Source organism: Scophthalmus maximus, chromosome 1 (assembly GCF_022379125.1).
Source record: "Scophthalmus maximus strain ysfricsl-2021 chromosome 1, ASM2237912v1, whole genome shotgun sequence".
In the NCBI taxonomy this organism is placed as follows: domain Eukaryota; kingdom Metazoa; phylum Chordata; class Actinopteri; order Pleuronectiformes; family Scophthalmidae; genus Scophthalmus; species Scophthalmus maximus.
Window position 1 is genome coordinate 10,539,222 of NC_061515.1, and position 12,420 is coordinate 10,551,641.

Genomic DNA, 12,420 nt, shown 5'->3' on the forward strand with positions numbered 1-12,420 from the left:
GTTCTGTACATGCTGCAGAGTGTAACACACCAACAGGACAAACGCTACAATTTCATTGTTTATTAGGTAAAAATCGAATTGCATCTTAAATACATTCATAGGACAACGAGACAAATCCAATGTTAATAATATTACAATACATTTTTTTTTTTTACTTTGGAACTCTGCAACAGGAAATTGGCCTATTGCACATCTGCGATGTAAACCTGCTGCAAATAACTTTGTTGTACAAGAGTATTTCTGTATGCAATTCCAGAAAATCAAACAAGGAAAATAAAGAAAAAAGACTACGTGGTATGTATCGGTAAAAAAAAAAGAAGCCCTATAAGGATGTTTCAGCTTTGTTCGGATAGCTCAGCAAATCTACAGCTATGTTGAAAACCTGGCCACTTATTATTAATTGTTAAACTGACATCATAAAGTATTAATTACAGCTGGTGACAAACGCTGAGGTGCATGGACAACATGTGTAGCACAGACTTATTGTTCATTGTCAGAACAGAAGGTGAGGAGAAGCAATGGATTATAACGCTCACCATCAGTTCCCTGAACAATTATTAATTAACTTGTTTACCCCGAGACGTTGGCCCATATTCAGTGTCCATTGGCGCCCATGTCCCTTAATAAATAAAACCATGCAGTCGATAAACATGCTCTATGGATACGAAGGTCCCTACGTTCACACAACAGCTGCCAGACTGAAACTATCCCGATGACCTCAGTGTGAACTTTATAACTTAAGACATAATAAATAGACACTGAAAATGCATAGGTGTGTGCAGAGGATGTCCACATAAATATTCAGCAGTTATCAATACTTGAACAGATACACTGGTGTGTTATTTCATTTTTGTCTTGTCGCAACAGTTCACATGACAGTTCCCTTTTTGGTCCCACAGAAAGTCTTGTGATGAGCAAATAGCTCATCAGAACAAAAAATAATACTTTGTCTGACTCAAGGATGTACATTAAAAGTGTGGGAAGATGGTTTCCACTCAACGTCAACAGTCTGTGCAGGATAAATATTTACCAAATACACTAAAAGTTAGCCCAGTATGCGAGTCCATCACACAATTATGGCATATATCGGGCATTGTAACAATCTTACATTGTTTTTGTCAAAATAGTGCTTTGTGTTCGTATCACCTTGCTTCATGAACCCAGGGAAACAGGACAAATCTCGGTTAAGGATTTCTTTGCCTTCTCATCGGTTTGAGGGGGAATCACAAAAGGATCTTCCAGGGAAGTAGAGCCAAATACCTGCTGGTTATGTACCTTAAAACATGTACAGTACATAGAAAGCCACATAACAGCAACAAAATGTGCACCAGAAACAAATGCCGCCATGAATAATTATGGCTGGAGCCTAATCCCCCTATACTGTCATTGGTCTTTTAAACAAGACCTGAAAACTATATTTTGTCACACCGTAGTGTCTTTATTGTTAATGCTCGCCTTTTTCCCCCCTCCTGGGCTCCTTCAAACATTAATACCTTCATCAACCCCGGCCCCGCTACTGTAGTAGAGTTTTAAAACCACTGGAAACACCTCACACGGACATGGGACATGCTCACATTATTTTGTACACAAGATACACTTGGCATCTGGCACCTTCCTCTGGCAGCGAAGACACTACTCTGCCCCTGCGCTCAGGTTCTCTTCTTCCTTTGAGCGCTGATCGTGTCGTTGTTCCACGAGTGTCACACCACCTCATCAGACTCCAGGTTGTATTCTTCATACAGGGCGTCCAGCAGGGCCAGGTGCTTCTCCATGGCAGGCAGGTACACGCCCAGGTCCCTGTGCATGCCGCTGATGAAGCCGCTCTTCAGCTCGTCGCCCTCCCTCGACACCAAGGCAGCGGTGAAACTTTGATAAGACGGAGCAGCTCTCAGTGCCAACTGTGTGTGTGTGGGGGGGGGGGGGGGCGGAGAGTTTTAAAAATGATAAAGACGCACATCAGAAGAGAAATTACAACAATGATGTTAGTGAGGAAAACCTACAGCAAATACTCCTCGCACAACCCATCCATGATACTGTCGAAGGGTCTTTCCGTAGGCGTTATCTGGGTGAAAGAAGAGTTAGATGATGAGGAAACTTGACGGCGAAGCATGCACTAAATTTCATCATGTACGTCCGACTGGGCTCACTCAGCGCTCCCTGGATGTCTCGCTCTCCCGCATGGACCCCTGACAGGAACTCTTTGAGGAACTTCAGGCCTCGTCCGAGCCACAGCAGAGCCTCGGTGGCCGAGTTGCGCACGCGGGCGACGTCTGTCCGGACCTCATGCAGCACGATGGACTGTAGTGTGGGGAAGCCGTCTGGGTCTGACATCAGCTTCTGTTGAATTTTCTACAGGATGACGAGACAGACACAAATCTGAGAAAAGATCTTGTTGTGGTTCTTATTCTGAATTTGAAAAAAAAAATACAACAACTAATGACTGAATTATACATTTAAGAAACATTACAATACATAATTAATGCCCTGCAGACTGAAAGAGCGCAAGCAATAGTATAAATAAGCAACGAATCGATTTGAAAGAAAAACCAGAGGGAGTCATACAGTATTGAACAAAACAAATGTCTCCCTATTAAATAACTTACAAAGCTTGATGCAGTTCTGCTGCAGAGCTGCACAATATTAGAGCAACTTTTAAATAGTTACTTAATTACATAAATATGAATTTAGTTAATCAGTAAAAATCTTATCAAAAACGTGCACTCACCTTGATATTTCCAACAAAATCCATTTTAACTGGTGCGAAGACTGTGGAGCCCAGTTTGTCTGAGAAGAGAGAGTCTATGATCATTTCTTTGTTAACCCTAACCCTCCTCACTTCTGTGTCCGGTTGTGAAAGAGGTTATGATTTTGTGCCTGTCAAACTGTCAAAGGTGAACAACACAGGTTTATCAGGCACTAAAGTTAGAATAAAAGAGAAGAGTTCACTGTAGATTTAAAGTAACCACAGTGGGAAATTAAAGGTTTGTGACACAGTAAAATACCTGAGCAAACTTTAGGATGAAAGATAAAACATTTCACAAAATTTGTTTTGCCTCGCAGAAACTGAAAAGCTCACACAACATGTAGACGGAAGAATATCAAACAGATATCACTGGTATCTAGATGTGTCAGGATTTGATGGGTGATGAACGGGTTTAAGCATTTATAAACATGTTTGTTTGAATATAAATTTACAAACTTTTTAAATCTAAAGAGGACTTACTATTATCAAGACATCTTGTTATGATTAATTGAACCCACTGACAGAACACGTCACACCTCAGCTCACTATGATGTGGTTTAATGTGAAACAGGCTCAAGTTTATCCCTCGTACCGACAGATCATTCTTGATGACCAACCATCCAGGTCCCACCTCTCCTCCTTAATATTGAGCCGAGTCTAAAAGGTGACTATGGACACACGTGAAGGTCCATTGTGTTTTTTAAATCAACCTCTTGATCAAATCAAGCCAAATATTTGCAAACAGTGAAGCGCCCGCGTATTTCAAGGCCTGCACCTCTTTACATCGTTTGTGTGACTGCGAGTTCACTGATATGTTGTACAAACAGACAAAGACACACAGCCATCATGAATGCTAATATTAGCAAATTATCATTTTTAACCGTGTCATGCAATAGTTTGTTTAGCTACATAGAAGAAATAAGAACCACTGAAAGACAAACAGGAGCAGATGGAAAAAACGAGGGCATGAGAGAGAAGGGAAGAAGAAAGCCACCACCACTTTGTCAATTAGAGACAACTTGAGTGACATGCACAAATGACAAGAGAAAGAAGAAACTTCAGTTTTTACCATATTATGATAATAAAGGGGTGAAATGACCACAGATGTAAAAAAGGGTGCGTCATGAGAAAGCGGAAGTGTTGCAGATTGAGATGAGGAGAGACTGAAAGTGACTGGCCTACCTAATACAGGCACTATTGCATAGCATGAGTCCAAAAACTCGTGTGTTGGGATACCATTGTCGTCGTCCAGTCTTATATCACTAAATCTAAAAAAAAAAAAAAAAGTAGAACAGATTCAAAACAGGAGAATATGTTAGAGGTAAATAAGCAATTTCATTTTTTATTTGATCAAATCAAACAGAGAAAGAAAAGGGTACAAACGCCAAAAACCAAGCCAGAGAAATGGTTCAGTGTGTCATGCAGTCCTACGCCTGACAACACACAAGACTGTTCCACTGCCTCGTCTACAACTTCAGAGTTGTTCTCTTTGTTAATGTCTAACACTGTCCCTTTAATCTTAAAATACCAGCTCCACAATGCGGTTAGTAGTTAAATACTGGATGAATGAGACGATGATTTCCTACATTATGATGTATAATGTTGACTTTAAAAACCCTAATATGAGAGAAATTATAATTCACTCTAAGCAGCTGTTCAGTAACACTCTTCCAAGTCTTGGAAAAAAAAGAAGAAAGCCAAATGTAGTTTGAAATACAGCATGAAATGTTAACAAAAGAATTTACAAACCCAAATATCAGATGAGGGCCTCACTGTGCCATGTGATCAAGAGAGAACACACTAATATAAAACACTTATCAGGACATCTTGAAAAGGGTTTAGTTAAAATTGTACAGACCTTTTTTTATCATCAATTCATTCTGTGCAACACTAATACAATCAATATATTTACACAAAACTGTGCAGTGCCTCAATGACAAATATACTACATGTAGCTTAATTGGCTTATCCTAATACTGTAGTATTGAAATATCACAGACGGTCATACAGTAACTAACGTGTCCTTAAAGGATGTGACCTTCCTGAGTAGCATTTTCATACCTGTGACTCATTGTGCTGAAGAAAGTCTCCACCTGCTCTGTGTCTTCAGGCTCCACTGAATCCCTGGAAATCTCCTCTTGGTTCCGAGGCTCGTCTCGGTCGGTGACGGCCTCCTGCTGGTGCTGCGGCTGGACGGCGTTCGCTTTCTTGTTGTTGTTGTCGTGCTGCTGACTTTGGTCCACTTTGTGATTCTGCTCTGGTTTGGTCTCCTTTTGATCGTCAGCTGCCTTTTCCTCCCCCCCCCCCTCTGCTGGTTGGTCGTACTGTTCGATCTCAGAGGTATTCTGGGTAGTATGCAGAGCGGGATCGACGGGCTCTTCGTGGACGGAGCTGTCGTCGTTGCTTGCTTCGATGTCTGTGCGACACAGCGGACAAAACAAACACACGTGAGTTGTATGCTACCAGACAAAAGGGTTGATCACATGGTTTCAGTCAAGATTTCTATCGCAGTAAGTGTGGAAGCCACACTTACTCAGGCAACTTACTCAACCATGAACATCCACCGACACAAACCTCACACTCATAATTCTTCTGAGTGTTCAGCATGTTTTGCTGCACTGACCTTTATAGGCTGAAAGGTTGACACCAATAACAACACAGTCGGGCGTGGCAAGGTGTGATTGGTATTACATGACAAATACAATACTGCACAGGAGCAGGACAGAGTGAACACACAAACTGAAAGCCGGCAGTAGCAGCAACACATTTTTGTGCCGGGGTGTAGTTCAGATGTGCAGATATTTCACTGCCTTCTCTTGCCCGATACACAAAAAATCAAAAGCTTAATTGAATTACTATCAAAAAAAAAGTCACATCTCCTAAAAGTCTCACAATCTATTAAATAAAAATAAAAAATATCAAAGAACTGTACTAAAACAATAAAGAATTACAAGACCCCTCATCCACACATTTTAAAATAACAATTTCCCTTAAATGTGTGTGTATTATTTTTTTATTATGGGTTTTAAATAATGTATTTAGAGTGAGTATTTGTAATGTTTACAAACCCTGCCGCTAATCCAGCTAAACCGTTTTACTGTCTGTCAATGTTTTATGTTCAAGAAATGTCCTTGTTTGTTATTGCTGCCGTCCAATGATGTTTACAGTTTGCTCTGTTCAACTCATGCGACGTGGTTTGTGAGGATGAATTGAATACACAGTGTTGTGAAACAGAATTTTCCCTTCCTGGGACAATTAATTAATTAACTAACTAACTGTATTACAGACGACCAGGAAATAATTAATTTGAAAAGACTGGTCTTTATTTTCCATCGCCGGCAGAAGCTTCCCATGTGTAAAGGCGTTGTTACTGCGCAGGGAAATGCAATAACGTAACCGGGCATCTATCACTGCCTGCTCACTAAAAGGCAATAATCCATCCACATCCGCTCAGATAATGTACACACAGCAACCAGGCCTTGTTTGTGCTGCTGGTTTCTATTTCCTTTGTGGAATGCAGAAAAGGGTTTTCAGTTGAGAACACTGCAGCAGGTAGAGTGAATGTGCCTGCGACACCTCACTTACCTGATGGGGAAGGATGATGTTCAGGTCGACCTGGTTCGTCTGGTCCCTCTGCTCCGGAGTCGAGGCTCAGGTTGTCGTGTGCAATTGCTTCTCCTGAGGTTTCAGCCAAATCTCTCAATCTGGAATGAATGTGAGCGCACAATTTTTATTTTTGCCTTTTTGTATAATAACTAATTTAGCAATTGTGCCTTGTGCCAAAGAAATGTAACACAAATTGACAGCACATTAATATCACAAAATCCATTTTAAAGTGTATTTAACTTTAACCTAACTTTTCTAGAAGCAAAAACAGTAAAACAACCTACTTTTCTCCGAGGTTCTGATTTAAATGGTTGACAGGTTTAATCTGTTGGACCAAAAAAAACGAGATGTATATTATTTTGAGAACAAAGCATCATGACTAGATTGTTATTACATTGCCTGGTCACAGGGTTGGTGGGAAAATGTACCTTCTGGGGTTTGATGGCTGCTACCGGAGGAGATCCCGGTGGACTCTGTGTTGCCATATTGGAACTAAAAGTATGATTTGCTATCTGCATGCATTCCTCCAGAGTCTTGAGGAAAGTGGTGCATGTAGACTTCACCATGTTTCCAGTGTCAATGCCCGTCTGAAAGAAGAAAAAAAACACATCAACTTACGCAGTAGTCCACATCCCAACACTTTCATAAATGTCCTTACAGGTAAGTATGCTCTTTACTTATAATAATATGCTCATAAAATATGATCAAATCTATTAAGTCAAGATTTTGATAGATAGATAGATGTACACTATACTAATATGAGAAATACAAAATATAAGTAATACAAATGTAAAAAAACGTAAAAATTATATGCGTATCAGGACAATGATTATAAAGAATGTACATAGTATTAGTGCAAGTGTTAAATCAATTAGCAATAAACTGAGTAAGAACATGGCAACAGGAAGGTGTCAGGATTCCGAGTCCAGACAGACAAAGGTAAAGTATTGTACAGTCTAATCTATGAATAAATATATATATTTAGAAATATACATATCTGTGGTAACATTTGCTGTTGCCTGTCTGTTAGGGTTGGTGTTTCACAAGCACATGGTAATTTGATGTCAGTCCTGCAAGTTCACACAAACAACAGCTTCTCTCATTTCATCGGCTCACCCAGACCTCTAGCCTTACCTCCTCCGAGTCTCCCTGCTCGTCGTTGTCCTTGATCTTGTTCACTTGTTGGAGAAGAAGGTCACAGTACAGTCGGAGTTCTGACATCTTAGTTTTCAGTGCCTCCGTGTTCTCCTGGAGCTCTGCAATAGCAACACGACACATTTACAATGAAATCACGTCACGGCAGCTTCTAGTTATACACCTGCACTGCACCACGTCACGTTTGGAACATTGCGGCATTTAAAATACCCTTTTCTCTCTTTGTTCGGTTGTCTGTAAGGCAAGCTTTGGCCGTTCCCAACGCCACCAGCCATTTCTGCCTCTCTGCTGCATTGATGGCTCTGAGGTAAAAGTACTGTTCTCCTGGTATGGTCAGGTCCACACGTGTCGAGTCAGAGGAATGGACTGCAACCCAGCAACAAACATTATTCATCCAAACGTGTAGGAGTTATAACACACACACACACACACGTGATGATGTGTATGATCCACCCATACTGACCTTGGATTTCACAAACTGAAATTTTAATGCTGCCCTTGCAGCCCTTCCAGGCATCCTCTTGTGAGTCATAGTAAGACAAAGTTCCTCCATCGAGCACAAACCAGCGAGGCTGCCAACCTGAAGAAAAATCATTTCAAATTTTCAGATCAATGTGTCATTTAAGTTTCCACCACTGAAAACAAAAAAACCCCCCGTCGCCACAAGCACAATCGTGTCGCTTGGTGAACTTGGACAGAGTTCGCCCCCGACGCTCGCTTGTGTGTTAGCAACAACTAATCAGCGGTTAAGTCAGATTATGAAGACAGATGGTGGAACCTCCTCCGTGGGATGGCGCTTCGAGAACAAGGTTAACTCGACATTCATTCAACGGCCAACTAGCTCGGTAGAGACAAAGAACTGCGAGGGCAGTTGAATCACGGTGGTGCACGAGCGCCCCGGCAGTTGAGCGCTGACGGAGGCTAACGCCGCCTGCCTCCACTCAACTCCAGTCGGCTACGACGGAGTCATGCTAGCTAGCTGCCTCGAAAGACCAGCGCTTACAACCGCCAGCGCGCACCGACGGCGGCGCCAACTTACCACTTATGTAATTGGTCCACTTGTACAGCATTCCCTCCATGGTTTGAATTATGTGTTTCCGCCGTTCATTACTTGTTTATCACAACAAGAAATGACGCACAGCTGATCGCACCGACTTCCATCGGGGGGCCCCGCGTGGATTCGGCGGAGCGGCGTCCTCGGCTGTTCCCGGTGAACTACGTCGAGAAAGCGCCCTAAACTTTTTCGTGAATGCCGCTCTGGGGCGGGCGCGAGCGACGTCTTTTCCTCCGCCCTACGTCAGAGGGGCTCAGGGCGCCGTGGGGGTGGAGTTGAGTTGATTGACGCATGCAAAGAACCAATGAAATGAGAGAAATCAGATACAGCGCGAGGGTCTGGACTAAATGTAGCCAATTGCAGAGGGAGGAGGGACAAAAGCTGAATAGTGGCACTGTTCGTAGCTTAAGTTGTCTGCCACGTATTTGGCATTCCTGCCATGTAGTTATTTTAGGAACCGTATTTTTTTTTTGTAGAATTAGCTTTTCGTTCGATTTAAGGGTAAAGTGAGTACCTTAGCTTTTCGTCATGAAAATGATCATTTTTTCTATCTTCTCGATATTGCCCACGTTGCTTGTGATGGTCACCGGGGGGAAACTGCCCGAGCCAGAAGTGAACATCGAAGTTATTCACAAACCCTTAATGTGTTACCGCAAGACGAAATATGGAGACATGCTACTCGTGCATTACAAGGGATTCTTGGAGAGCAATGGCACCATGTTTCATTCCAGGTAACCTCCATCTAATCACGGTTATAATGCTGCATGCGTTGCTGTGCAATTTTTTTCCACACTCAAACTCTTATTCATGTGTCACACTGGGGCAACTGGTTGTTATTGCTGTTCCAATATAATAGATATTTAATAGACCACAGCAGCCCACCATTTGTCAGTATATGTGCTGACCTCAGTATAAACCAGTGACCCCTGCTGTAATGCATCTTTGTGATATCACATCTGCGTGTACTGGAGTTATCCTTTTCAAAGCAGAACCGTGAGCATGTTTTTGACTCTTTGCAGCCGAGAAGAAGGAGATAGAAATCCAGTGTGGTTCACTCTCGGGATCCGAGAGGTGATAAAGGGCTGGGACAAGGGTCTGCAGAGCATGTGCACAGGGGAGCGCAGGAAGCTGACCGTCCCTCCATCCCTGGCATATGGCAAGGAGGGAAAAGGTCCATTTATTAAGTTTTATTCTAAAAGCTGTGGCAAGTCCAACATATGGGACTTTCTTTCTTTCTTTTTTCTTACATGAATGTTTTTGTTTGTTTACAGGCAAGATCCCTTCAGGCAGCACTCTAATTTTTGACATTGAGCTCATGGAGATTCGAAACGGTCCGAGGTCCCATGACTCTTTTCGGGAGATGGATCTCGATGATGACTGGAAGCTCTCTCGAAAGGAGGTGTGGAATTCCTTCCCTTTTCTTTCTTTATTAAAATTGCAGATGTGTTTTTAGTCATAGCTAACAGAAAAATTGTTATTCTGTCTCTGCACTTCAGGTGAAGGAGTACCTGAAGAAGGAATTTGAGAAACATGGCTACTCGCCTAATGACACACATCATGAAGTGATGGTAGATGACATCTTCAAAAATGAGGATGAGGATAAAGATGGTTTTATATCTGCGAGGGAATTCACCTACCAACACGATGAGCTCTGAGAGATTGATTTCCACCACCTTTTTTTTTTAACTAAAAAGAGTGCTTGTTTATGAATTGTTACACTTTGGAACAGTGTTGTCTTATTTTTGTTTCAGCTTGAATGCATCAGCTCAATTTTTTTAAATCATTTATGTAAAATTACATTCATATGTATTTATTTACAATGTGCACACACATATGTATGCATAAATGTATTTAGGACAGTGTTAGATTTTTTCATGAAATTAATTGTTCTGTTTTTAAAATAAACATAACTTGTTAGTGGCTGCACGGTGGTGTAGTGGTTAGCACCTTCGCCTCACAGCAAGAAGGTTCTGGGTTCGAATCCCGGTTCAACCAGGGCCTTTCTGTGTGGAGTTTGCATGTTCTCCCCGTGTATGCGTGGGTTCTCTCCGGGTTCTCCGGCTTCTTCCCACACACCAAAGACATGCAGAATGGGGTTAGGTTCATTGGAGACTCTAAATTGACCGTAGGTGTGAATGTGAGAGTGAATGATTGTCCGTGTCTGTATGTGGCCCTGCGATAGGCTGGCGACCTGTACAGGGTGTACCCCGCCTCTCGCTCAATGTTAGCTGGGATTGGCTCCAGCGACCCCCCGCGACCCTCAAATGGATAAAGCGGTAGACGATGAATGAATGAAATGAATAACTTGTTAGTAGAACAATTAATTGTGCTGGGGTAATGTGATGCAAGTTTTTTTTGTCTGTGCATATCACTATTGGTCACTAGGGGACACTGTTGTTCTTCACTTTTGTTTCATACTTGGAAACCTTCCAGTGTTTGAAAACTGCTTCTGTCAGTTGCCGTCCTCTTTAAGCATCTAAGTGCCATATTGCTAGACCAAATTATCAAAATGAGAGTACAGCCAAATTGACTGTGGATTCTACGTTTTACGTTTGACAGTCTGCTTGTATAAAAAAGTATGCTCTACACTCTGTTTGACATACTAAAATATAAAAAATTCATTTTATCATCAATCATCTGTAATTTCTTTCTCCAAATAGGCGTAGATGGTTCATTTGGAAATGTTGTGAGCCTTCAGCAACGATCATATTGCTACAGTGTTGTTCATAATGTACTATTTGCCCAGATCAATCCCACATAAAACAGTGTTAGAAGTGATGCCAGAGAAGGAAACAAAGTTGAAATATAACAAATGACTCTGTCATACTCTTCTGTCAATTAACTGCATTGTATGAACAACTTTGTGAGTCCACATAGCCAACCTCCAGTTTTGTCAAAAGAAGTGCCAGGATCACAGAAATAGACATAAAACAACTAAACTAGAAGTAATCACGTATGCCACATCCCCTCCAAGTTGTAAATAAGGCAGAGCATTAGTAACCTGTTGCTCAGTGGTCTATCAGCAGGTGGGATACTTGATGGTTTAATCAAATTGTAGGCCATTTCTTATTTTACTAACTTAAACTATAACAAACTGTATTACCATTCTTTGAATCAATAATGATGAAAGAGGTGTGAGAAATATTTCTATCGTTGTTTTGCAGTCCGTTCCTGCTAAAACTGCTTCGATCTAAGCTGATTCACACCAGTGACGTTCTCAGGAACAAGGAACAGATCCCAGACACACCACAGTGTATATGGTATCTGGCAAAATTCCACCTACAGGTAATACTGGATGAGTGGGCAGGTTATGAAGTTAGAGTGATAAGGTATCCTTGGTAAAACATCCATACAAGATAAAGACAATAGCTTTCACAAGAAAAATAAATAAATTCCAGACCACAAACCTGTGATTCACAGGTGGTTGCAGTCATAACTAGCCAAGGGCTGGGCCGGTCTTCTGACTGAACCACTTTTACAGCTTCAGTATCACAGTGATGTGAGTTCATGTAAAATTTCGGAGAAAATGCCATAGATCACATTATTTAAAAACTTTAAAACTCTTTACGTGATTTAATAAATCATCATCTGATAAATAACATATTTGACTCCAAAAATACATTTTGATAAAATGGATTTATAGAAAAGATTAAATTAATCACATCAAACAAACTGATAGAGAAACGTCCTCGGTGCAGCTTTAGTTCAGACTATAATTCTATGGCACTGTGAAGTAAATGGAAACTATTGCAGCACCGCGCAATGTTACCGGCATTAAAAAATGGGCCTCAATCTTGTTTTTGATTTAAAATAGCTCAAATAACAGCATGTAAACAGAAATACAAAACTGGCAACTAATAAT

The 12,420-nt window shown here is 41.3% G+C and overlaps 2 protein-coding genes across 3 annotated transcripts; one reads left to right on the plus strand and one right to left on the minus strand.

Annotated features, from left to right (window-relative positions):
- Nucleotides 1–45: 45 nt before the first annotated feature.
- On the minus strand, nucleotides 46–8,739 carry plekha8 (pleckstrin homology domain containing, family A (phosphoinositide binding specific) member 8). Its single transcript, XM_035628920.2, has 13 exons — nucleotides 8,544–8,739; nucleotides 7,968–8,084; nucleotides 7,715–7,870; nucleotides 7,484–7,605; nucleotides 6,778–6,936; nucleotides 6,634–6,674; nucleotides 6,329–6,447; nucleotides 4,805–5,159; nucleotides 3,926–4,011; nucleotides 2,726–2,784; nucleotides 2,148–2,349; nucleotides 2,001–2,062; nucleotides 46–1,898 (listed from the first exon to the last, which is right to left on the minus strand). The coding sequence occupies exons 1-13, from the start codon at nucleotides 8,581–8,583 to the stop codon at nucleotides 1,701–1,703; spliced, it is 1,716 nt and encodes a 571-aa protein (XP_035484813.2). The 5' UTR covers nucleotides 8,584–8,739; the 3' UTR covers nucleotides 46–1,700.
- Nucleotides 8,114–10,477, plus strand: fkbp14 (FKBP prolyl isomerase 14). Of its 2 annotated transcripts, XM_035629078.2 has the most exons (5): nucleotides 8,114–8,313; nucleotides 9,169–9,289; nucleotides 9,578–9,729; nucleotides 9,830–9,957; nucleotides 10,055–10,477. In XM_035629078.2, the coding sequence occupies exons 1-5, from the start codon at nucleotides 8,295–8,297 to the stop codon at nucleotides 10,211–10,213; spliced, it is 579 nt and encodes a 192-aa protein (XP_035484971.1). In that variant the 5' UTR covers nucleotides 8,114–8,294; the 3' UTR covers nucleotides 10,214–10,477. The 2 variants fall into 2 exon arrangements, with proteins under 2 accessions (XP_035484971.1, XP_035484962.2); XM_035629069.2 differs by lacking the exon at nucleotides 8,114–8,313 and having other exon boundaries at nucleotides 8,786–9,289.
- Nucleotides 10,478–12,420: the final 1,943 nt, after the last annotated feature.

Coding starts and splice junctions, on each gene's coding strand:
- fkbp14 (XM_035629069.2), top strand. CDS start 9,087: ATGAAAATGATCATTTTTTCTATCTTCTCGATATTGCCCACGTTGCTT. Junction 9,290..9,577: donor GGCACCATGTTTCATTCCAG/GTAACCTCCATC, acceptor GACTCTTTGCAG/CCGAGAAGAAGGAGATAGAA. Junction 9,958..10,054: donor GGAAGCTCTCTCGAAAGGAG/GTGTGGAATTCC, acceptor TCTGCACTTCAG/GTGAAGGAGTACCTGAAGAA.
- plekha8 (XM_035628920.2), bottom strand. CDS start 8,583: ATGGAGGGAATGCTGTACAAGTGGACCAATTACATAAGTG. Junction 5,160..6,328: donor ACATCATCCTTCCCCATCAG/GTAAGTGAGGTG, acceptor TGTGTCGCACAG/ACATCGAAGCAAGCAACGAC. Junction 4,012..4,804: donor TTCAGCACAATGAGTCACAG/GTATGAAAATGC, acceptor TTTTTTTTTTAG/ATTTAGTGATATAAGACTGG.